This window comes from Thalassophryne amazonica, chromosome 16, assembly GCF_902500255.1.
Source record: "Thalassophryne amazonica chromosome 16, fThaAma1.1, whole genome shotgun sequence".
NCBI classification, from domain to species: Eukaryota; Metazoa; Chordata; class Actinopteri; order Batrachoidiformes; family Batrachoididae; genus Thalassophryne; species Thalassophryne amazonica.
In genome coordinates, this window is record NC_047118.1 from 34,734,147 (window position 1) to 34,759,477 (window position 25,331).

The 25,331-nt window shown below is 40.5% G+C and overlaps 1 protein-coding gene and 1 non-coding gene across 5 annotated transcripts; both read right to left on the bottom strand.

Moving 5' to 3' along the window:
- Positions 1 to 1,135: 1,135 nt before the first annotated feature.
- kri1 (KRI1 homolog) lies at positions 1,136 to 21,511 on the bottom strand. 4 transcript variants are annotated; one of them, XM_034190686.1, is made up of 18 exons: positions 21,316 to 21,511; positions 21,119 to 21,189; positions 20,918 to 21,020; positions 17,904 to 18,003; positions 17,751 to 17,805; positions 17,407 to 17,456; positions 17,238 to 17,334; positions 10,237 to 10,314; positions 10,044 to 10,153; positions 9,711 to 9,939; positions 9,379 to 9,549; positions 9,094 to 9,169; positions 7,391 to 7,479; positions 7,090 to 7,252; positions 6,802 to 6,932; positions 2,167 to 2,231; positions 1,989 to 2,084; positions 1,136 to 1,906 (listed from the first exon to the last, which is right to left on the bottom strand). In XM_034190686.1, exons 1-18 carry the CDS (start codon positions 21,398 to 21,400, stop codon positions 1,414 to 1,416), a joined length of 2,262 nt encoding a protein of 753 aa, XP_034046577.1. In that variant the 5' UTR covers positions 21,401 to 21,511; the 3' UTR covers positions 1,136 to 1,413. The 4 variants fall into 4 exon arrangements, with proteins under 4 accessions (XP_034046577.1, XP_034046574.1, XP_034046573.1 ...); XM_034190683.1 differs by having other exon boundaries at positions 7,391 to 7,476; positions 17,904 to 18,006; XM_034190682.1 differs by having other exon boundaries at positions 17,904 to 18,006.
- On the bottom strand, positions 6,591 to 6,689 carry LOC117528835. Its single transcript, XR_004565892.1, has one exon. It is a non-coding gene; the product is annotated as a Z30 small nucleolar RNA (small nucleolar RNA).
- Positions 21,512 to 25,331: the final 3,820 nt, after the last annotated feature.

Genomic DNA, 25,331 nt, shown 5'->3' on the forward strand with positions numbered 1-25,331 from the left:
GGCCAACATCACCAAAATAAAATGAGGGTTTGGGAATAGGTAGGAGACTTATACCCGGTGCAGTAATTCTGTATTCTTCAGACAGTCAGTCAGCAATCATGTGCCATGAAGGGCCAAAGCACTGCAGGTTTTCCTTGCTACGTCACCTCAGCAGGTGATTTCATTAATGATCAGGTGTTTCAGCAGGTAATTTCAAGACGACCAGGTGTTTATGTTCAAGGTAGAAGCTCATCTGCAACCCACCTGCTGAGATGATTGGTTGCAAGGAAAACCTGCAGTGTCTCGGCCCTCGTTGCCCACCCCTGTACTAGACCATCGCCTCCCCTTGGTTTCCATTTGTCCAGCTTTTTTTTTTTTTTTTAACTAACCTATCCACCTTCTCATTTGTTGGGATGACTGAAAAGGTTTCCAATACCGCCACCTACTGCAGAGGAGGGATCTACCAGGGTACAGTAAACCTGAGATGTGAAATCATTCAAAATTTCCTTTTTTCTTGCGCTTCTCAAAGCTTTTTGTAAAGTGCTGGATTTTGTGTTTAACATAAAAAAACAAGATCTCTCAATTTATTTATAATCAATCTTTCTAAAAAAATTTTTTTCCATTTTGTGCATGTATGGGTAGTTTAAGGCTTTTTATTTTTATATTTTTGAATATCTAAATATATGGAGCTGAGTGGAGGCCTACCAGTATGTAGACATGGGAATGAATCCTGCTCATGCTGTGTCCTTTGACATAATACTGAATTGACATTGTCTCAGTCCACTCAACTGTAAATGAATCCCATGGCAGAAGTAACCTGCATCGGACTGGCGCCCGGGGGGGTGGTCCTGCATAAGATGACAATTCAGTACACGTTCATTCTTTCAGGATTACCAAGGGGATGCCCACACCACACCTGGTTGCAGCAGTTTAGAAATGTGGGGATGGATTAGTTGTCAGCCTGGGGGGGACCTAAGGAAGCTCCGTGGCGTCGTGGATGCAGCCAAGCGCTGTACCAGCAACTGCCAGACTCGTTTAGCTGCACATGTACTTTTACTTTGTACACATCTCCTGCAAAACGGCCCCAAACCCCACATTTGATTACTGTTACATATTAAAATGATTGACCAATGAGGAGAGGTCAGGAAGCATCAACTAGCACTTTGAAGCAATTTTTATTGTAATCTGTTGCAAAAATAAAGAAACCATGTGAGCTTCACATAGCTGCAAATGGCTGTTATTTTGTTAAAAATTCTCTTGCAAAATGCTGGAATGACTCATTTACAAGTGTAAAATTACACACATTACACAAAAGCACCATTTTTTTTGCTATGTCACATCTGACAATTTCTTCAGTCAGAATATGTAAAATATTAAATTTTTTCACTAATATTTAGAATAAAAAATATACTGTATTTCAGATCCGAACAGAAGTCACTGCCTGTTTTTTTGCTTTTCTTTCTTCTCCTGGGCTTTTCGTTTCTGTCTGCCCAGTTGTCTGAAGTATAGTCTCTTGGGGTTCAAACCATATGCCTCCAGTCTCTGTTTACTGAATTCTCTGCCTCCTATTTTCACACCAAAACTTCGTGATAGGAGGCGTCCACCTGAATGTCTGGGTTTCTTCTTGGGCCCCTTTGGATTTTGAGCCACTTTTCTGACATTTTCAGATTTATCTTGTGCTTCCTCAGCACAGACAACCGTCTGCGTCTCCTCTTGGCACTTCTTTTTCTTGGGTATCAGAAATGCTTCCTCCTCCTCCTCGCTGCTCACTGCTTCTCCGATGGTCCGGGTTAGTGTCTCTTCTGAATCCAGCACCGAGGACAGATCACCTTCCTCTTCTATCTTGTTTTGGTTCTCAGCATTCTTCATGCGCTCTCTTCGTTTCTTCCCCACCTTTGTCTTTGCCTCTGCCACCTCGTTATCCTCTCTGTAGATTAAGAGTATAATATTAATGATAATAATAACAATTATATAAAAGCTGTACATCTGTGCATTTTGTCAAAACTCACTCTGAATACACAGATCTCAGAATTTCCTGTTTCTTCTTTTTATTCTGTGCCTTGATTTTATAGTTCTTCAGATCACTCATCTCTTCCCGGTCAGATCTGAAGAAATAAAGAAGTGAGCCAATGATTGACAAGTAATCAAACTACATCACAACACTAACAAATAAATAAATATTCTAACCTGAACATACACGTCTTTCTCAAAGAGCACCACTGGTTCAGTTCCTTGTCAGTAGAACTTAAAATCTGAGACGAGAAAAGACAGAGTCGTTATTCAAATCATAAACTCTGCAACAATTTGTTACATTCTAGAACATTAATAAAAATGAGGCCACCGGAGATAAATATTTGTATAGAAGCATCAATTTAGTAGGTGGTGTTGTACTATCAATACAAAAACTGGGAGTATCTATTAATTCAACAAGTCAGTTTATTTGTACAGTGCCAGATCCCAATGCAGGTCACCTTAAGGCAGTGGTTCCCAAACATTTTCTGCCAGGCCCCCCTTTGGCCAATCAAAATTGTCTCAGGCCCCCCTACCCCTGACCATACACATCAACATGTAAATGTATGACACAAACAGTCACAAACTGCTATTGTTTATATAGAATAAACCTCAATGAAACTTTGAACTTTTGTAGAAATAATAACCACAGCTTATAACTGTTTTTTAAAATTCTGAATGTCTGAGGATGAACATTTCCCTGTGACTAAAACAGTGAACATCTTGAATATGTTTTCTTCCAGCCCTGCAATAAGTCAGTGGCTACAGTGGGCTTGTTTTGTGTCACAGATCTTCCCCCGTCTTGGGTGCAGCTGTGAGACAGCCACTCTCAGTTCATTTTCAATGTCCAGTTTTGATCTGTACTTTGCCTTGATGGAGGCAACAGCAGAAAAACCTATCTCACACAAGTAGGATGTGGCAAAAGGGAGGAGTGTGGTCAAGGCTCTCCTGCCCAGCAGTGGGTGGTACTCCTCCACTCCAAAATGCAGACAATGTCTTGGACTTGAACTCCAGTCGCATCCTTGAATCTGAGGTGACATCAATGAACTGCTCTTTCTCTGCTGTGCTAAAGTCATCAGCTGGAGTTGCACTGAAGGGGTCTCTGATCCAGTCATATTTTGATGAATCTTGCACTGGAAAATACTTTTGGAAATGTGTTTTAAGGGCAGAGATGTGATTTTTCATGCATGGGATCACTGTGTTCTGCAGCTTGTTTGAATCAGTGAATGACTAAAAGCTTTCAAATGAGTCTATATTCCCCCCCGTAACTCACTGCTCCCACATCCCTAATTTTCTTGTGAATGATGTGATTTTATCTGCCAGCTGTGGGAGGTGTGTCTTAGTGCCCTGCATCTGCAGATTAAGTTCATTAAGTTTTTGAAACATGTCAGTTATGCAAGCTTCATGAGGAAGTTATCTTTAAACTTGTGGGCAAGCTCATTACCTTCCTCCTCCAGGAAGATTTTGATCTCATCCCGCAATTCAAACACCCTGGACAAAACCTTCCCCCGTGACAGCCACCGGGACTCGCTGTGGAACAGTACAGCTGTGTGGTCGGAGCCCATCTCCTCACACAAGTCAGAGAAAATCCGGGCTTTGGCAGGTCGTGTTTTGATGAAGTTTACCGTAGCAATAACGTCGGTCATAATATCATTCAGCTCAGGACTCAGCTGTTTGGAAGCGAGCGCCTCTCGGTGTATCATGCAGTGCGTCCACTGCAAGTCTGGGGAGATGCGCTTGATGAGCGCCTGCAGCCCTCCCCGTCTCCCAGCCATTGCTTGAGCGCCGTCTGTGCAGATTCCCACACAGTCCTCCCATTTTAAATCAGCATCTTTCAAGTAAGTGTCAATGATGTTAAACAACTCATCTGCAGTGGCCCTGTTTTTTACAGGTTTACAGAAAAACAAATCTTCCCTCAAATCCTCACTATCGATGAATCTGACATATGTTATTAATAAACAGTCCTTGTTGCTGTCCGTGGCTTCATCCACCTGCAGAGCAAAACGGTTGTCTCGTAACTTGTCACTGAGCTGCTCCTCCATATCTTTTGACATGTCATAGATGCGCCTTGCAATGGTATTGTTTGATAGAGGTATAGTCTTTAGTTTATTGGCAGTTGTCTCATCAATCATCATGGAAAACATATCAATAGCTGCAGGCAGTATTAATTCCTCAGCGATGGTGTGTGGTTTTTTACATTTTGCAACTCTGTAGGCTACTTTATAAGAGGCAAGTTGCGCATTTGATGTAGAAACAGCTGCGTTTGTAAACGTATTCTGTTGTGCACGACAGCTGAGAAGTTTTTTCCTGAAGAACTCCACAGGCTTCTGTGTGTGTGCAGGATGTAAGATCTCTAAGTGACGCTTTAGCTTGTTTGGCTTCATGCTGTCCGAAGCTAGCACTTTGAGGCACAGCACACACTGTGGTCTCTCTTCATTACCCACCGTTGTACATGTGAAGCTGAGGGCAAGATATGAATCGTCATATTTTCTTGACTTTGCTTTAGTATTGTCTGTTGCGGTGTCATTATTGCCCTTACGTTTCCCTGGAGGTCCGCTGACATTTGCCATGGTTTGCTAGCTGTCCAACACAAAGTATATTGTTTATATTTAGCCTTGTCGCGCCCCCCCTGCAATGACACCGCGCCCCCCCAGGGAACCACTGCCTTAAGGTGCTCCACAAGAGCAAGATCTAGCAATAATGGACCAATTTCAGTCTTCGATGTCCATTTTTCATTTCCTTCAAATTAAGTACAGAGGCCAATCAGAGGACTGAGGGTGCAACAGTTGTGATTTGGATGGCTTTGCCAAAGGAACACCCCTACTCGGGGTCTGGGGGTATGCGTCTCCCCTTAAGAAGATTTTAAAAATCTATGGCCTTTTCCTGCATTCTAAGGCAATCTGAGAAGCTAAAAACAAACATCATAAGCTCCTTCAGGTGTCTGTTATGATTGGCTGAGTGCACCTGAATGAGCGAATCGGCTCATGCCAGAGCAGGAAGATGGTGGAAAATGTGCAAGTTAGGTGGTACGTGAGGACCAGAGTTGAGAACTATGGGCTGATAAAACTTTCCTGCCACATACAGTAGTTAGAGTTTGTGTTTGTAGAATGATTTGTGTATTTAAAAACATGATCATTCTCTGTTAATTTATAAATATCAAGTAATGTAATGGCCCAGTCACACGGCACTTAACGAAGGGCAACGAAGCCCTAACAAAACAAGAAATCTGGACTTTCGTTGACATCGTTTAACCTTCGTTCAGCTTCGTTCCTACAGCTGGCACTTCATCAGGATTTTTAAACTGTTGAAAAATTTGAACGAAGGGCAACGAAAACCTCAATTCATCCGTGTTTCATTTTGCTGTTGTTCTTGACTTTTTTTAATCATTTGTTTAGTTTTTGTAACATTGTTTAGTTCAACTTCATTGGACCAGCTGAACGTTTTCACACAGTGCAGAAGCCGGTTTGTGAGCGCTGAAGCTGCTCCTGTGTTCATGTACAGTCGGAAATTACAGGGCAAACTCAGCCTGTTTGCTTGGATTTTTTATCTGGGGGGGGTCAGCTTCACTGGGCTCAGGCACCTTATATAGGCCAGAATTAATCTTTTGTGTGGATACAATTATTTTGCCACAAGCAACTGCTGAATTTAAAACAAAAAACTTGTGTAATTTCCGACAATACTTGAACGCAGCGTCAGCAGCAGCTGCTGCGTGCATTTAATATTTTTTATTAAATTTAACAATATGAGTGTAGGAATGACAATCCAGCCCTTATGTACACATGGCAACAGGTAGATAATCCAAATGATTATATAAAGAGCTGTTCTGGAAGACAGAATTCACATTGTAGATCAGCTGCAGCTGCTTGAAATAACAGCACATGGGGAGTCAATACGTGGCATTCACATCGACTGATCAATCCACTGCTCTGATATATTCAATCATCTTTACACATTTATTCCCCCTTTTGACAGTTTTCTGTTATAAATCAATATATATGGCTTAGAACATAATACAGTGATACAGCAGTGACCATGGCACACCAGATTTTTTTTTTTTTTTTAATAAATTGGAGCAAAATGGAGCGCGCAGCGTGTCATCACAGTGTGGATTCTGATGATAAAGTAGATGATCCCTCTTTTGTTCTGGACGAGAAACCAAAGCAGGTGGGTCCACCGACATGCACACAGATCTTCACAGCTTGTTTGCAGTTTCCCCAGCACTCAGACGCCATTGAGCTCTGTCCCAGCGCAGATTCCTGGAACTCAGAGATGCAGACACACACTGCTCCAGCAGTGGCTCCAGGCGTGTTTTGTTTAAAGCGTTGAGATTGTTAGCTTCGGTTTTGTTTAGTTCCGCTTTCGTCCCTTTTGTGCTCTTGCTTCACAGACTGTTCGGTGATAAACCTCTTTCGTTCACCTTTTCTCAACGAATTGTGACTTTTTTTTTTTTTACTTCCCCCCCTTCATTCAGGAATCGTCGTGTGCCGTGTAACTGGGCCATAAGTAAGTGTACTATGCAAGTTACCATTTAAGCTCATCATCACCCTTGCATGCATTTACAGAACAGCCAAAACATCCAGACATATTTGCTGATGTGTATTCTGCTCAGAGAGAAGATTAAAGTGCGATCATTCCCTGATCAGAGCAGTCCCCGGAGGGCAGCACTACCAGATCAGTCACTTTGAGGCTCATCACTGCAGGACTCGAGCATTGCGCTCATTTTAACCCATATGAGTCATTCTACAGCCATGTATGTTTTTCTAACCATTTACTGGATGACTACTATTAGAGTGGAAGTGCTGAAATTCTTACCTCATTGGTGGACAGCCCGAAGTCATTGGGCAGGACTTGCCTGTAGCGGAATCTACAGGGGAGGTCGTCAATGACATCCTCATAGTCCAGTTTATAGTACTCATCCAGGTACTGCTCAAAACTTTTCTCCTCTAAAACAAACACAAATTCACTGAAAACCTCACTAATATAAAACCATGTTTTGTTTTGTTTTTTCTTTTTTACCTAAAATCTGGTTCCGAAACAAAACTTTATGGAAATTCATTCTGACAAATCAAAAAGATTAAAAAGAAGTTCACTGACACGTACGAGGATCAAACACAGGCTTGTTTTTGGTGAGGACTTCTGCAAAGTAAGATTTTTTTCTCTTTTTCCCCATTTGTGGCATATCTTCTTTCCTCATCATCTTCCTGTCTTTTTTCTTCTTCTTCTTGGAGGTGGCCTGCTGGTTGGGGTCGTAGTCTGCATCCATCTATTTCAATTGAACAACACATGTTGGGCAGCTTCTTTGCCGTGACAACAAAAACAATCACTGAACCATACAGCTGCACGGTGATATCGGAATATCAGGAAGATTTCTTCCCATTAAAAAAAAAAAAAGTCAACTCACAATGAAGCCATCATCTTCACAGTGAGGTTCAGAAGCTTCATACTCCCCTTCCTCTCCTCCCATCCAAGTGTCCCAGTTCCAGTGTTCTGCAGCACATCCAAGAGTCACATTTTTATAACAGTATCATAGTGATTATAATTAAATTTATCAACCAGGCTTTATATACTTACCACTTTTCATTCAAAGTGCTTTTATAATACTACAATAAACCCCACCCAACAGCCAAAAGACAGACTAAAACCCATTATTAAAACAATAAATTGAGAAAATTCAGTTAAAAGCAAAGCAACAGAGATAGGTTTTGAGTTTGCATTTAAAAATACCAACACACTCCACCGCTCCCAGGTAGGCTGTGGGTGGACTATAATAATAAAAAGCTGTCTCACCATGAGTTTTAGCTTTGACCATCACCAGAAGGCCAAAAGTGAATCTAGAGATAGGACCAAACTCTTGAAGAGACTTATAAACCAATAAAAAGGCTCTTAAACTCAATTCTAAAGCTGAGGCTTTCTGGTCCTCCTCAACAGATAGGGGGTTAAAATTTTTACGTCTGCCAATGTTTTCGCAATTGTTTGTTTAACAGCCTGGAACCCACAATTTTTCATATATCGTTAATTAAATTTTTACAGGATGTCTGTCAGGATTCATATCCTGACAGGCAAGAACTGATTCAAATTTCAAGGTCATCAGTACAGCAGAAAAAAAAAAACAAAAAAAAAAAACAAACTTTCAAATGGTAATGCAAGCACCAAATTTGGCACAAATACACCTTAGACATTACTCTTTTGAAAAGGCAGGGTGTCCACTTGAAGTTTCAACAGGCAGCCCAGGTAGGGGTCAATTGAAGAATTACACAGCGTTCACAATTTAAAAATGCTCCAGTCATATTAAAAACTATACCACCTTTTTTGTGTGATCATCAATATTCCAAAAAGGTACAGTTTGGACTATATATGAATAATGTGGTAAAAATAGCAAAAATGGTGACAAAGGTCAACTTCAGTTTGTACAGGTGTCAAAAGTCAAAGTCGCTTCAATCTGGCATTATGTCTCAATCAAAAGTACCTCAGCCACTCTCATTTTTCTGTTATGATTTACCTACACCACCAAAATTGGATGGAGGTTCCAATTCTATGCCCGTTTGTTTATCTTACAGTTATCAGTTGGAAACCAAGTTCCTAAAAGCAATGACAAATTGTGCATAGCTGAGACAATCAATGTTCTGTGAAAATTATCTGAAAAAGAATTCAGAAACTGAAAAAGTTGAAAAAAGTGAAAAAAGAAAAACCTGACAACTCCAGAAAAAAAAAAAAAAAAAAAAAAAAAAAAGATTCAAGTGCATGAACTAAATACATGCTCCTGACATATAATTCAGCTTGTGAAAAGTCACTTCTAACAGGAATCTGACCTTGAAAATTCTGGGTACGTCCAGACTCCTCTGTCCGGTATATTTGTGTTTTAAATTTTTTTGGAAATAGACTACAATAGGGCAGGACGTTTTGGCCAATGTAAGCGAAAATCCGTTATATATGGTGTTCATTACATGGAAAACCACTCAAAAGTACTGGAACTTTTGCTTTTGTACGGTGAGTGCAAATATCCAGTTTATACAATGACGGTTTAGGTGAGTTTTACTGTATAGTTAAGTTTACATTCTAAACAACTCTACTTTAACACCTAATCTGAAGATAACTAAAGCTTACCCTCAAGATCATCATCGTCATCGAACTGAGGCTTTTCCTCCTCCTCTTCACCATAATATTCATCACCGAAGACTTTCTAGGGTGGGGGAAACGCAACTGAAATGTTTATATTCAATTCAAAAGCACTCGTTTTCTTTTTAACATGTTTCTTAAGTACCCACATCTTTGCTTGATCATGTGTATTCTCACACACACACACACACACACACACACACACACACACACACACACACACACACACACACACACACACACACACACACACACACACACACACACACACACCTGCATAAGCTGGTCATGTTGTTGTGGATCAAAGTCTCTCTCGATGTCTTCCTGACTGAAGGCAAGCTGCTCATTTCCCGTCAGCTCCTGAAGCCTCTTTAGTTTCTCCATGATCTCATTTCGCTTCAAGTTCTTGAGCTGTTTCAGCTGTTCGTGCTTCTGTTCCTTCTCCTGAAGTAATTGATACAAAGTGAGCAGAAAAAAAGTTAGGTTTACATTATCTAACACAGAAAGTTTCATTAAACAATGTGACTTATAATACAAAAAAATTAGAAATCAAGGTTCATGATTGAAGATAGTTAGCTTTTCCCCCATTAAATGCCATTACAGACCTTCGCCTTCCGCTGTTTCACTTCCTCCCTTTTACGTTTTCTGCTGTCATCTTTCGATCGCACAGAGGTGGCGATGCTGCGGGGATAGGTCTTGATCTGCTGAGCATCTGGTTCTTCGAAGCGAAAGTTGTAGCTTCTCTCAAAATCTGCCTGACGCGCTAAGAACATCTCCCCTTCTTCCTCAGAATCCTCAACTTCATCCTGGAGCACCTCCTCATAGGTAGGTATCCTTCATCAGGAAACATTTATTGTACAAACATGCTGCAGAGAAAATGGTTTGCATCTCCTTCAATTCACAGCAAAAGAGTAAAGTAACCATATGTACACACAAACCTTTCACCCTCGTCATCGTCGTCTCGGTAGCCCTGCTTTAGGACATAATCCCTCAGAAAACGCTCCTTCTCATCCAGCTCTGGGTCATTCCAGTAGTCTCTCAGGTACTTCTGTCTCAGTACAATATCCTTATTAATCACCTAGTTAAGAAATAAGCCCCGTTTTCAATCAAGATTAAAATTGAAACACTCACCATGTCCTTCAACTCCTCTGAACCCTCAAGCTCGGCCTGGCCTTTCAGCCATTCCACAAAGTCTGCCTCCTCTTTGTCCTACAGAAACAAGCCAGTGTGGACATGTTTATAAAGATGTGTTTCCGTAACTAACCTGATCTCAAACTACTGCCTTTGCAACAGTCCGTCTCTAAACTGTGTAGTATATTATCGCACTGCAATGCTGAATAAATTATTGACTATTATATTAATTCACAACTATTCTGATAGCCAATTAATTATACTGACTTTCTTTTAAATATCCAAAGTCTGATTTCAGCTTCTTAAATGTGAATACTTTCTAGTTTATTTTACTTGTTACTTTATTGTCCTCTGGCAGTAAACTGAATATCTCTGGGTTGTGGGGAGAGGTGGGTAACCCCCGGCTTCAATGAGTAAACTGCTACCATTTAATGTTTCTATGTGTGCACATACAACAGTTGAACAAATACGTGGTAGAATTTTTATGCACTGAAACCAGAATTACCAACCTCTGGTTGTCAACAAAAGAAAACATTTGACGGCATCAGCTTGAGTTCTGGAAAACAACATGAACATTTTTCATCATTTTTTGACATAGTGAACCCAACAACTACAATAGAATAGAAACTTTGTCATTACCTATACAGTGAGGAAAATAAGTATTTGAACACCCTGTGATTTTGCAAGTTCTCCCACTTAGAAATCAAGGAGGGGTCTGAAATTTTCATCTTAGGTGCATGTCCACTGTGAGAGACATAATCTAAAAATAAATAAATAAATAAGGAAATCACAATGTCTGATTTTTTTTAAATAATTTATTTGTATGTTACTGCTGCAAATAAGTATCTGAACACCTACCAATCAGCAAGAATTCTGGCTCTCACAGACCTGTTAATTTTGCTTTAAGAAGCCCTCTTATTCTGCACTCTTTACCTGTATTAATTACACCTGTTTGAACTTGTTACCTGTATAAAAGACACCTGTTCACACACTCAATCAATCACACTCCAACCTGTCCACCATAGCCAAGACCAAAGAGCTGTCGAAGGACACCAGGGACAAAACTGTAGACCTGCACAAGTCTGGGATGGACTACAGGACAACAGGCAAACAGCTTGGTAGAAGACAACAACTGTTATGATTATTTATTAAAAAGTGGAAGAAACACAAGATGACTGTCAGTCTCTCTCGGTCTGGGATTCCATGCAAGCTCTCACTTTGTGGGGTAAGGATGATTCTGAGAAAGCTCAGAACTACACAGGAGGACCTGGTCAATGACCTGGAGAGAGCTGGGACCACAGTCAAAGATTACATTAGTAACACATGATGCTGTCATGGTTTAAAATCCTGGAGGGCAGCAAGGTCCCCCTGCTCAAGCCAGCACATGTCCAGGCTTGTTTGAAGTTCACCAGTGACCATCTGGATGATCCAGAGGAGGCATGGGAAAAGGTCATGTGGTCAGATGAGACCAGAATAGAGCTTTTTGGAATCAACTCCACTTACCATGTTTAGAGGATGAGAACAACCCCAAGAAAACCATCCCAACCGTGAAGCATGGGGGTGGAAACATCATACTCTGCGGGTGCTCTTCTGCAAAGGGGACAGGACGACTGCACCGTATTGAAGGGAGGATGGATAGGGTCATGTATTGTGAGATTTTGGCAAACAACCTCCTTCCCTCAGTAAGAGCATTGAAGATGGGTCATGGCTGGGTCTTCCAGCATGACAATGACCCCAAACACACAGCCAGGGCAACTAAGGAGGGGCTCCGTAAGAAGCATTTCAAGGTCCTGGAGTGGCCTGACCACTCTCCAGACCTGAACTCAATAGAAAATCTTTGGAGGGAGCTCAAACTCCAAACCTGAAAGATTTGGAGAAGATTTGTATGGAGGAGTGGACCAAAATCCCTGCTGCAGTGTGTGCAAACCTGGTGAAAAACTACAGGAAACATTTGACCTCTGTAATTGCAAACAAAGGCTACTGTACCAAATACTAACATTGATTTTCACAGGTGTTCAAATACTTATTTGCAGCAGTAACATATAGATAAATTCTAAAAAAAAAAAAAAAAAATAAAAAAAAAAAATCATACATTGTGATTTCCGGATTTTTTTTTTTTTTAGATTATGTGTCTCTCACAGTGGACATGCACCTAAGATGACAATTTCAGACCCCTCCATGATTTCTAAGTGGGAGAACTTGTAAAATCGCAGGGTGTTCAAATACTTATTTTCCTTACTGTATATATATATGCATACAACCCCTGGCAAAAATTATGGAATCACCGGCCTCGGAGGATGTTCTTTCAGTTGTTTAATTTTGTAGAAAAAAAGCAGATCACAGACATGATACAAAACTAAAGTCATTTCAAATGGCAACTTTCTGGCTTTAAGAAACACTATAAGAAATCAGGAAAAAAAATTGTGGCAGTCAGTAACGGTTACTTTTTTAGACCAAGCAGAGGGAAAAAAATATGGAATCACTCAATTCTGAGGAAAAAATTATGGAATCATGAAAAACAAAAGAACGCTCCAACACATAACTAGTATTTTGTTGCACCACCTCTGGCTTTTATAACAGCTTACAGTCTCTGAGGCATGGACTTAATGAGTGACAAACAGTACTCTTCATCAATCTGGCTCCAACTTTCTCTTATTGCTGTTGCCAGATCAGCTTTGCAGGTTGGAGCCTTGTCATGGACCATTTTCTTCAACTTCCAAAGATTTTCAATTGGATTAAGATCCGGACTATTTGCAGGCCATGACATTGACCCTATGTGTCTTTTTGCAAGGAATGTTTTCACTGTTTTTGCTCTATGGCAAGATGCATTATCATCTTGAAAAATGATTTCATCATCCCCAAACATCCTTTCAAATGATGGGATAAGAAAAGTGTCCAAAATATCAACGTAAACTTGTGCATTTATTGATGATGTAATGACAGCCATCTCCCCAGTGCCTTTACCTGACATGCAGCCCCATATCATCAATGATTGTGGAAATTTACATGTTCTCTTCAGGCAGTCATCTTTATAAATCTCATTGGAACGGCACCAAACAAAAGTTCCAGCATCATCACCTTGCCCAATGCAGATTCGAGATTCATCACTGAATATGACTTTCATCCAGTCATCCACAGTCCACGATTGCTTTTCCTTAGCCCATTGTAACCTTGTTTTTTTCTGTTTAGGTGTTAATGATCACGTTAATGAATCATATTTGTCTAATAGATTACAATTTGTTCATGTAAATGGGGAATCTTCTTCACAGACTAAAGTTAATTATGGAGTTCCACAAGGTTCTGTGCTAGGACCAATTTTATTCACTTTATACATGCTTCCCTTAGGCAGTATTATTAGACGGTATTGCTTAAATTTTCATTGTTATGCAGATGATACCCAGCTTTATCTATCCATAAAGCCAGAGGACACACACCAATTAGCTAAACTGCAGGATTGTCTTACAGACATAAAGACATGGATGACCTCTAATTTCCTGCTTTTAAACTCAGATAAAACTGAAGTTATTGTACTTGGCCCCACAAATCTTAGAAACATGGTGTCTAACCAGATCCTTACTCTGGATGGCATTACCCTGACCTCTAATAATACTGTGAGAAATCTTGGAGTCATTTTTGATCAGGATATGTCATTCAAAGCGCATATTAAACAAATATGTAGGACTGCTTTTTTGCATTTGCGCAATATCTCTAAAATCAGAAAGGTCTTGTCTCAGAGTGATGCTGAAAAACTAATTCATGCATTTGTTTCCTCTAGGCTGGACTATTGTAATTCATTATTATCAGGTTGTCCTAAAAGTTCCCTAAAAAGCCTTCAGTTAATTCAAAATGCTGCAGCTAGAGTACTGACGGGGACTAGAAGGAGAGAGCATATCTCACCCATATTGGCCTCTCTTCATTGGCTTCCTGTTAATTCTAGAATAGAATTTAAAATTCTTCTTATTACTTATAAGGTTATGAATAATCAGGTCCCATCTTATCTTAGGGACCTCGTAGTACCATATCACCCCAATAGAGCGCTTCGCTCTCAGACTGCAGGCTTACTTGTAGTTCCTAGGGTTTGTAAGAGTAGAATGGGAGGCAGAGCCTTCAGCTTTCAGGCTCCTCTCCTGTGGAACCAGCTCCCAATTCAGATCAGGGAGACAGACACCCTCTCTACTTTTAAGATTAGGCTTAAAACTTTCCTTTTTGCTAAAGCTTATAGTTAAGGCTGGATCAGGTGACCCTGAACCATCCCTTAGTTATGCTGCTATAGACGTAGACTGCTGGGGGGTTCCCATGATGCACTGTTTCTTTCTCTTTTTGCTCTGTATGCACCACTCTGCATTTAATCATTAGTGATCGATCTCTGCTCCCCTCCACAGCATGTCTTTTTCCTGGTTCTCTCCCTCAGCCCCAACCAGTCCCAGCAGAAGACTGCCCCTCCCTGAGCCTGGTTCTGCTGGAGGTTTCTTCCTGTTAAAAGGGAGTTTTTCCTTCCCACTGTAGCCAAGTGCTTGCTCACAGGGGGTCGTTTGGACCGTTGGGGTTTTACATAATTATTGTATGGCCTTGCCTTACAATATAAAGCGCCTTGGGGCAACTGTTTGTTGTGATTTGGCGCTATATAAAAAAATTGATTGATTGATTGATTGATGATGGCTTTCATTTAGCTTTTCTGTATGTAAATCCCATTTCCTTTAGGCGGTTTCTTACAGTTCGGTCACAGACGTTGACTCCAGTTTCCTCCAATTCGTTCATTTGTTTTGTTGTGCATTTCCGATTTTTGAGACATATTGCGTTAAGTTTTCTGTCTTGACGCTTTGATGTCTTCCTTGGTCTACCAGTATGTTTGCCTTTAACAACCTTCCCATGTTGTTTGTATTTGGTCCAGAGTTTAGACACAGCTGACTGTGAACAACCAACATCTTTTGCAACATTGCGTGATGATTTACCCTCTTTTAAGAGTTTGATAATCCTCTCCTTTGTTTCAATTGACATCTCTCGTGTTGGAGCCATGATTCATGTCAGTCCACTTGGTGCAACAGCTCTCCAAGGTGTGATCACTCCTTTTTAGATGCAGACTAACAAGCAGATCTGATTTGATTCACGTGTTAGTTTTGGGGATGAAAATTTACAGGGTGATTCCATAATTTATTCCTCAGAATTGAGTGAGTCCATATTTTTTTCCCTCTGCTTGGTCTAAAAAAGTAACCGTTACTGACTGCCACAATTTTTTTTTTCCTGATTTCTTATAGTGTTTCTTAAAGCCAGAAAGTTGCCATTTGAAATTACTTTAGTTGTGTGTCATGTCTGTGATCTGCTTTTTTTCTACAAAATTAAACAACTGAATGAACATCCTCCGAGGCCGGTGATTCCATAATTTTTGCCAGGGGTTGTACATGCCTTGGTCAAGGGCAGAGAAAGGAGCAGACCCTAAATAAGCATTTTTTTTGATTGTGGGAGGAAACCGGAGTGTCCAAAGGAAACCCACGCAGACAGGGAAAGAATATGCAAACTCCAGACAGAAAGGCCGGGAATCAATCTCTCGACCTTCTAGCTGTGAGGCACACGTGCTAACCACTAAGCTACCTACCTAAACAATTAATTGAGAAAATAATCACTCTACTAATCAATGATAACAATCATTAGTTGCAGCCCTAATAGATGCAGGGATGTGATTCAGTAACAGAGAAATCCAAGGAAAAGTAAACCCTGAGGACGGGTGTTCTAGAAGGGTTCTCAACACTCTGAAATGCATTTTCCTGCATAGATGGCTCAACTATGATCCGTTGCACCACTAAACTGTGGAAATTTCACATTCCTGTATATTGTTCCACAAGGTTCTGTGCTAGGACCAATTTTATTCACTTTATACATGCTTCCCTTAGGCAGTATTATTAGAAAGCATTGCTTAAATTTTCATTGTTACGCAGATGATACCCAGCTTTATCTATCCATGAAGCCAGAGGACACACACCAATTAGTTAAACTGCAGGAATGTCTTACAGACAAAGACATGGATGACCTCTAATTTCCTGCTTTTAAATTCAGATAAAACTGAAGTTATTATACTTGGCCCCACAAATCTTAGAAACATGGTGTCTAACCAGATCCTTACTCTGGATGGCATTACCCTGACCTCTAATAATACTGTGAGAAATCTTGGAGTCATTTTTGATCAGGATATGTCCTTCAATGTGCATATTAAGCAAATATGTAGGACTGCTTTTTTGCATTTGCACAATATCTCTAAAATTAGAAAGGTCTTGTCTCAGAGTGATGCTGAAAAACTAATTCATGCAATTATTTCCTCTAGGCTGGACTATTGTAATTCATTATTATCAGGTTGTCCTAAAAGTTCCCTGAAAAGCCTTCAGTTAATTCAAAATGCTGCAGCTAGAGTACTGACGGGGACTAGAAGGAGAGAGCATATCTCACCCATATTGGCCTCTCTTCATTGGCTTCCTGTTAATTCTAGAATAGAATTTAAAATTCTTCTTCTTACTTATAAGGTTTTGAATAATCAGGTCCCATCTTATCTTAGGGACCTCATAGTACCATATCACCCCAATAGAGCGCTTTGCTCTCAGACTGCAGGCTTACTTGTAGTTCCTACGGTTTTTAAGAGTAGAATGGGAGGCAGAGCCTTCAGCTTTCAGGCTCCTCTCCTGTGGAACCAGCTCCCAATTCGGATCAGGGAGACAGACACCCTCTCTACTTTTAAGATTAGGCTTAAAACTTTCCTTTTTGATAAAGCTTATAGTTAGGGCTGGATCAGGTGACCCTGAACCATCCCTTAGTTATGCTGCTATAGACTTAGACTGCTGGGGGGTCGCCAAGTGCTTGCTCACAGGGGGTCGTTTTGATTTTTCTGTAGTTGTTGTATGGCTTTTGCCTTACAATATAAAGCGCCTTGGGGCAACTGTTTGTTGTGATTTGGCGCTATATAAATAAAATTGATTTGATTGTTAGGACACGTTACAGGTTATACACAGACTGACCTTCTCTTCCTGTGTTTTGTCCCTCCTGGTGAGCAGCTGGGACACTCCCTCTTCATCACTGTCGTCTTCATCACTGTCCTGGACAAACTTACGGAAACTATAGAAGGGGTTCATTTCAGTGTCACACAGTGTGAAAGCTATACCGCTGTGTGGGTTAAACATTTCTTACCTTTCCCTCAGCTCCTTCTGCTCCTGAATATAACTGGGGGAGGCAGCTTTCTATAAAAGGAAACCAATTCTTATTATTAAAATAACTTTTCAAGTTTAATCAACACTGCGAGTGCAGCAGCTGAGATAAATTCCGTTTACATACAAAATGCTGTTTGTTTTCTGAGATGGGGATAAAACCAAAGACATAAAATAATGACCGTAACAGAAGTGTGCCGCTGAACAGACATTTGAAAGCCAGTCAACAGTCATTCAACCATCTAGTTCACACCATCTCAAGCTGCTGTTTCCAAATAGCTTCCGCAAACCTTTTAAAAGAACAAATTATTTGATAATACTACCTACCTCTCTTCTCTTAGCAGCCTCTTCGCTATCACTGTCCTCATCGTCATCATATTTTCTGGTGGTCAGAAATAATAATTTATGAATAAATAAATGATGAGACATGTAAACAGGATGCAATCAAATAGTACAAAAGCGAATCAAAAACTCACTGACCCTTCTTTTTCCAAAATGACTTTGCGCTCGTAGTCCTTGAGATACATGGGCTTTATTACCGTTTTAGACATCGAAGGCTTAACATCACTAGTGGATGCATCTAAAAATCAAGAGATCAACATCATCTGAAATCAGGTTCAATTTGAAATCAGGTCTGTGGTGTAACAGAACACTGAACATATGATTTTGGTTAACTGCATTCCATTACAGTTACACATTAAAACAGTCATACATATTTAAAGTGTAACTATATTTGATAACAAAAAGAACCAAAAAAGAAGTAAATCACTCTCCTTTTACGTTAAACCCTTGGGGTGGGGGTGCTAATTCTGCTGCAAATGTGAATAATGCGCTCCTGAAAAGTTGTTGCATGAGTTAATCATAAAATTTCTGTAATCACAGTTTATGATAATAAAGCACATAAAATAAATGACACAAACATGACTGTGAAAACTGTTAATCCTTACAGCAGGTGTGCCCAACCAGTCGATCGCAATCGACCGGTTGATCGGAGGCTGAGTTCCAGTCGATCACATGAAAAAAAAAAAATCTGTCACTGGACTCTAGAGGATTTAGTGCTGCTATAACAGACTGATGCACGGGTGGCAGCCAAGTGGTTAATGCGCTTGGTTTCAGTTCAGTAGGCTCCGGGTTCAAATCCCACCCCTGCCACATTTCTCCATGTAATGTGGAGTTGCGTCAGGAAGGGCATCCGGCATAAAACCTGTGCAAATTCAACATGCAGATCCACCTTGGATTTGCTGTGGCGACCCCAAGTGCAAACAAGGGAGCAGCCGAAGGGACTTACTATAACAGACTGATGCAGCAGGTGGCAGCAATGCACCAATAAGGATGCCGGCTGCCATTAAACACCAGAGAAGAAGAGCTCTTCTTCTATGGTGGATAATAAGAAACAAAATTATAATTTCATCCTGGATTATTTTTCATTTATTCAAATGTCAAACCCATCTGTCTTATCTGCAATGTAAATGTGGGTTTACTGAAGAAAGGGAATTTGGAGCAGCATTTCAGACGATTCACAAGAAATATGATGCTAACTTCTAATGCTAACCCGGCTAAATCTCCTCTGCTCGCCCATAAAAGTCCAGGAATTGAAAGGTCGGCGAGCAGCACAATGGTCCATCAATATGAAGAGTGATGAATGTGGTCAACAAGATTGCAGTGTTCTGTTTGGGCCAGGAGTCTGAGGACACATTTATTCTGTTTGCAGCTGGAGGAGACACATCTGCTGCGCTGCACACAGATGTTAGGTGGCTCAGCAGAGGGAAATTTCTGGAATGGTCTTCTGCCTGAAATTCAAGAATTTCTGAAACGTTCAAGCCATGCTGAATATAAACAGCTTTTGGATTTGAAAGCAAGTTTAAGAGAATATTACATGTGCTATCAAGCAGGTTGCAACACTGTGACCTGTAGAACTTTCCACACATGGACACAGAACTTAAGCACCAGGACAAAGACTGTGGCACCAAGAGCGCATGTTAAGACGATCACGTGCATCTCATCATAATTTGACAGGTGCTTTACTGACTTTGCATCCAAAGAGTGTGTTGTCCGTTTTCTGTTTTCCATTTGGGGAAAATATAGATGTGGACTGTATACTGTTCAAAGTGGCATCACTCTTCAACCTGGATCCTCACAATGAACAATGACATTGAGCTCAAATCCAGAGCAACACCTGACATGAATGTCCAAATCTGAAATTTAATGCAGAAAGAGAGTGCATGAGTGCCTGCTTACAGCTTGTACTCAGCTCCTACTGTCCGAACTATGAGAGAATAGCTTCCTCCTTTCGGTGGCAGAAGTTCCACTAAGGTAGGGAACAACTTTGACGGCATCAGCTTGAGTTCTACACACACAACCCCTATGCAAGTAAATATATTTTTAATGACCCCTACAGTGTTACGGTTTAGACCTGGAGTCTGCAACAGTGCAACATGAAGGGCCAAGGGGGTGCAGGGTGTAAGTCATCACATCAGCAGATGCTTTCACTTATGATCAACTTTTGGTGGAGAAATTCATGAGTGCCACACGTTTGCCAACCTTTATTCATAAAATTTCCTTTGCCTGGTCCTGCTTTTGCATTGGCTGGGCAAAGTAGAACTACTATGTTGCTCTGTGCAAAGATTTTATGAAAGCCTTTCCCGACTCGAAGCCAGATGTACTTCAGAGAATGCACGGCAGCAGCCTGTGTGAATGTGAGGCATAATTGTAAAGCGTTTTGAGCTTCTGACGCAGATGGAAAAGCGCTATATAAATGCAGTCCATATGCACTTGGAACCAAAATGATCCACAACAGAAAGTAGTAAGACTTCCACAAGTGCACAAAGCTGTTGCGTGATTCTAGAAGTGGGTGTGCACATTCATGGAAGACAGACCTTAGCCAAAGAATTGTGTACATTTCAAAGTCTTCCATTTAAAACAAAGTGATGTGCAAGGTTGAAGTCAACAAAAACATCATCTAATATGGGTTGCTGCAGACTTTACACCGAGCGCCCTCTGGTGGCCATTTCTGGCTGATGAAAGCATCACCGAGCTAAGTACAAATACATGTAATTTTTTTTTACTTTTCAAAGGGGTCACACTCATCAGTAAAGTCAATTTAATGTACAACGGTTCATTTCAGGTCAGCTTAGTGTATAAATCTCATCGTTTCAGGTAGTGCGAGCTGTCAACTGTTAGAAGAAAGTTAGAGACAAAACAAAACCAGATGATTTCAATAGACAATGCAGCCCGAGCTTGTTTTCATCAGGCGGCCAGTCACGGAAGTACGAATTCGCCACTTTGCCATAAGTGACGTGGCTCCATGGCAAACCATAGCTGCATTGTCCCTATTCCAGAAGCACACAGCACTCTAAAGGTAAGTGGGGGCCAGTTTTTGAAGCAAAATAATTTTGATTTGGTCTACCTTGTAACACTGCGGAGAACAAATATTTTTTGAAACGACCCTAATCTAGCGTCACAATAATTAACATAAATGTGGGGATTAACAATACCTTCTGAGTAGAACTTGGTATCTTTTTGGTAGACTTTAGGGTCTTTCTTCTTTAGGAGAGACAGCGTTCTGTAGAAATCCCTCTCCACTGCAGGGTCGAGCTCCTGGATAAGAATTATAAACGGTTAAATGTCACCCGCAAATAGGTGACACAGCGCCACCTGCTGACCGAGAGTATAATGCAGAAACTAACTATGCTAACCACTTCGCTCTCATCAGAACTGGATTCAGACGATTTACTATCATCAGTTTGGTCTCCATATCGGTCCTTCACTAAAAAGCAAGCAACACACAGCACGTTCAGTGTTTTCTTATTTTGTGCAATTACATGGTTCACCGCAGTTACACGTTTTCACGTTGTGTTTAGCTAATAATGTTAGCTAGCATTAGAACACTTACGTCTCTGCAACTCTTCCTTCTGACGGTATTTCTCATATTTCTGGGCAAATGTGTTATTTATTTTTAATTCCGCTTTTTCCGCCATTGTCTTAATGAAGTAGTTGGCTTAAAAATTATACTTTAAACTATACGCTAACATCAGAAATCACTTCAGCATGTGAAACTGAACCACGATACGTCGTCGTCTTCTTCTTCTTCTAGCTTTAATGGGTGTAGGTAAATGAGTGCATTATCGCCACCAACTGGGCTGGAGTAATAAGTAGTTGCGAGAAAGACCGCGAATCAGTGTACGTCTCGAATAGTTTGTCCATTAGAGGACGCAAGGGCTAACAGTACATTATTTCAGATCTCTTTGTAATAATTAAGTTAAATAGCGAATATGGTGGCGTTACAGTAATTGAAAGTTTATTTCATGGAATTTAGGTGTTCATTTGTTTTAACTTCGGCACTGCTTAGCTTCATTTTACTGTTTATTTGTTTGTTTGCTTTTCTAGTTTTGATCACCTCACTTTAGGTTAAAATTTAGGAAATTAAATAATGTAGCCATAAGTGACCTGACCTATTATTATGGAATAATAGGTCAGTTTCATTTCCGATACAGTACATAATCACATGAATGAATGACTGCTGATCTGGAGCCTCATGTACAAAGCGTGTGTATGCTAACTTTTAGTAGAAAGTCCACGCAAGTCTTTGTACATGAGGCCCCTGATCAGTGAGGGATGCAGATTTCAAACAGAACCCATAGCACATTAGGGTGCTATCTAGTGGACCAATTAAAGGATTACATTCTGAGATCACATGGCTCCTTAGCTCCTTAAACTTGGCCTGTGTCTTTGACTTCTAATCAATTTTCCTTAAAATCAAATCACACTGTCCTTTGCTGGCTCTCGATTAGGGTTGCCAACTATCTGAAAAATAAATAAGGGACACCTCACTGGCAGGGCTGACCGGCCGATGGAAATATAGACTGGAATGGACATGCGCGCCTCTATCTATTAGCATCACTCAGGACAGGAAGGCGCCATTACTAAGGGTGGAAATGTGCCGCTCATCAATAATAAACTGACCACTTTTTTTGCACTAGCGTCACTATTTCTTAATGGATTTTAATAAATGTAGGCTTGTTTCAAAGCCCTTTGAAAGCTCTTTCCAATGCACCTATGCATGTGTGGGTGAAAAAAAAAAGTTTTATGTAAAATGCAGAAATTTGGGGAAATTACGACAAACTGTGCTGCTTTTCTCGCTCTATTGTCGCTATTTGTTAACAGATTTTAATAAAAGTAGGCTTGTTTTAAAGCCCTTTCATTGCTCTTTCTAATGAACCCATACATGTCTAGGTAGAAAAAAATGTTTTATGTAAAGTGTGGAAATTTGTGGAAAATATTCCATTCTGTTCATTTACTGATTTTTTTTTTTTTTCCTGTCATCATAATTCTCGATGGATTTTTATAAATGAAGCCTTGTAAGTTGTATTCATGCTAATTAAAAGGTCTATCGAACCCATACATGTCTGGATAAAAAAAAATCCTTATGTATTAAAATATAAATCTGAAGTATGCCTTGCCATTGTGCTCATTTACCTTGCTGCTTTTTCCACTGTAATATTATTGCTAGTCTTTTAATGACAACAACATATATATGATTTTTACTAACATTTTATTCCAAGTAGATATAAAGCCATTCAGAATTTATGACTTTTGACCCTCAGTCAGGGTAAAAAGTACCTCCTCCATCCCCTCCAACCACACTGTTCAAATTTAAATGCCTCCTGTGACCACTATGTACATATCATATTAACAGCTGCAAGTATATACGAGGGCTGTCAATAAAGTAACGGTCCTTTTTATTTTTTTCAAAAACTATATGGATTTCATTCATATGTTTTTACGTCAGACATGCTTGAACCCTCGTGCGCATGCGTGAGTTTTTCCACGCCTGTCGGTGACGTCATTCGCCTGTGAGCACTCCTTGTGGGAGGAGTCGTCCAGCCCCTCGTCGGAATTCCTTTGTCTGAGAAGTTGCTGAGAGACTGGCGCTTTGTTTGATCAAAATTTTTTCTAAACCTGTGAGACACATCGAAGTGGACACGGTTCGAAAAATTAAGCTGGTTTTCAGTGAAAATTTTAACGGCTGATGAGAGATTTTGAGGTGATTCTGTCGCTTTAAGGACTTTTCACGGTGCGAGACGTCGTGCAGCGCTCTCAGGCGGCATCGTCAGCCTGTTCAAGCTGAAAACCTCCACATTTCAGGTTCTATTGATCCAGGACGTCGTGAGAGAACAGAGAAGTTTCAGAAGAAGTCAGTTTCAGCATTTTATCCGGATATTCCACTGTTAAAGGAGATTTTTTTAATGAAAGACGTGCGGACGGGTCCGCGCGTCGGGACGCAGCCGCCGCGACGCTCTGCCACAGGAAAAACACCTCTGTTGGAAGCCTTAAGGACAAGTTGGAACATGTCCTGCTGTTAAACAATTTCTCATATACTCACTCCACTGAAAGCCATCAAAAGCCGCCTGGATTTTACAAATGGTTATCAACACGGAGGTGTTTTTCCTGTGCCGCCGCACCGCGTCGGCTGCGTCCCGACGCGTGGACCCGTCCGCACGTCTTTCATTAAAAAAATCTCCTTTAACAGTGGAATATCCGGATAAAATGCTGAAACCGACTTCTTCTGAAACTTCTCTGTTCTCTCACGACGTCCTGGATCAATAGAGCCTGAGATGTGGAGGTTTTCAGCTTGAACAGGCTGACGACGGCGGCTGAGAGCGCTGAGCGACGTCTCGCACCGTGGGAAGTCCTTAAAGCGACAGAATCACCTCAAAATCTCTCATCAGTCGTTAAAATTTTCACTGAAAACCAGCTTAATTTTTCGAACCGTGTCCACTTCGATGTGTCTCACAGGTTTAGAAAAAATTTTGATCAAACAACGCGCCAGTCTCTCAGCAACTTCTCAGACAAAGGAATTCCGACGAGGGGCTGGATGACTCCTCCCACAAGGAGTGCTCACAGGCGAATGACGTCACCGACAGGCGTGGAAAAACTCACGCATGCGCACGAGGGTTCAAGCATGTCTGACGTAAAAACATATGAATGAAATCCATATAGTTTTTGAAAAAAATAAAAAGGACCGTTACTTTATTGACAGCCCTCGTATATAGACATAAATATATTTAAACATTTTTGTTTCCGCATGTGAACGCAGCTTAATGAAAAGAACTTATGGCGCTGAGTTATAGTCTCAGTATATTGACATTAAATTGCGGCATAACGACTTTAAAATAGACATTTGTTTTACATAATTACATTAAGGCTGTTGTACAGTTCATTTTAGTATTGGAGAATTTGTTTTTGTGGTTCGTGCAGTTGATGGTGAAGCACTGGCTGCCTTTTTTCTCCTCATATCGCTTCTGTTTAACAGGATCATGGTCTCTCTCCACGCCGCTAGTCACGTGACGTCCATTCCAGTCTCTATTTCCATGGACCGGCCAACTGACCACTGCCTTCACCCTTCCCAGCGCGTGTGTGAAACGATTTTTAACCATTTGACTATTGACTTGACCCTGAATTTAAGTAGATGCACACATGCATTTGTTATGATATGAACATGCGGAAAACAAATTTAGCAATTTATTTTTAGTGCAAAATAAATTTTCACTCACAATTTCAATATGAGCATCCTGTCCTGCTTCAAAGTATAAAAAAATATGTCTTTAAAAATAAATCTTTCTCTGTCATGTTATTGTTATAAAAGTGTATAAATTAACAAAAAAAACAAACATCCAAAACAATGTAACAGTGAAAGTCTGAAAAAGTAAACAATACTTACAATACTTATAGCTGTTGTCGCGCACCTTTTCCCATTTGCCCATGTATTTTTGCTTTCTTTTTTGTTGGGTTTTTTTTTTTCGAGGAGGAGTAACGACGTTACAGACATTGCTGTTCGTAGGCATGTCTGCAGTGCCAGTGTCGGTGTCAGTATCAGCCACGCTACTTTGTTATGGTCGTCCGACGACC

What these genes read in the sequence shown, in the direction of transcription:
- kri1 (XM_034190682.1), bottom strand. Translation starts at nt 21,400, where the DNA reads ATGGCGGAAAAAGCGGAATTAAAAATAAATAACACATTTGCCCAGAAA. An exon ending in AGGCTGCTAAGAGAAGAGAG is followed by an intron (nt 17,457 to 17,750) that starts GTAGGTAGTATT and finishes TTCCTTTTATAG; the next exon opens with AAAGCTGCCTCCCCCAGTTA. An exon ending in AGAAAGACGTGTATGTTCAG is followed by an intron (nt 2,085 to 2,166) that starts GTTAGAATATTT and finishes TTATTTCTTCAG; the next exon opens with ATCTGACCGGGAAGAGATGA.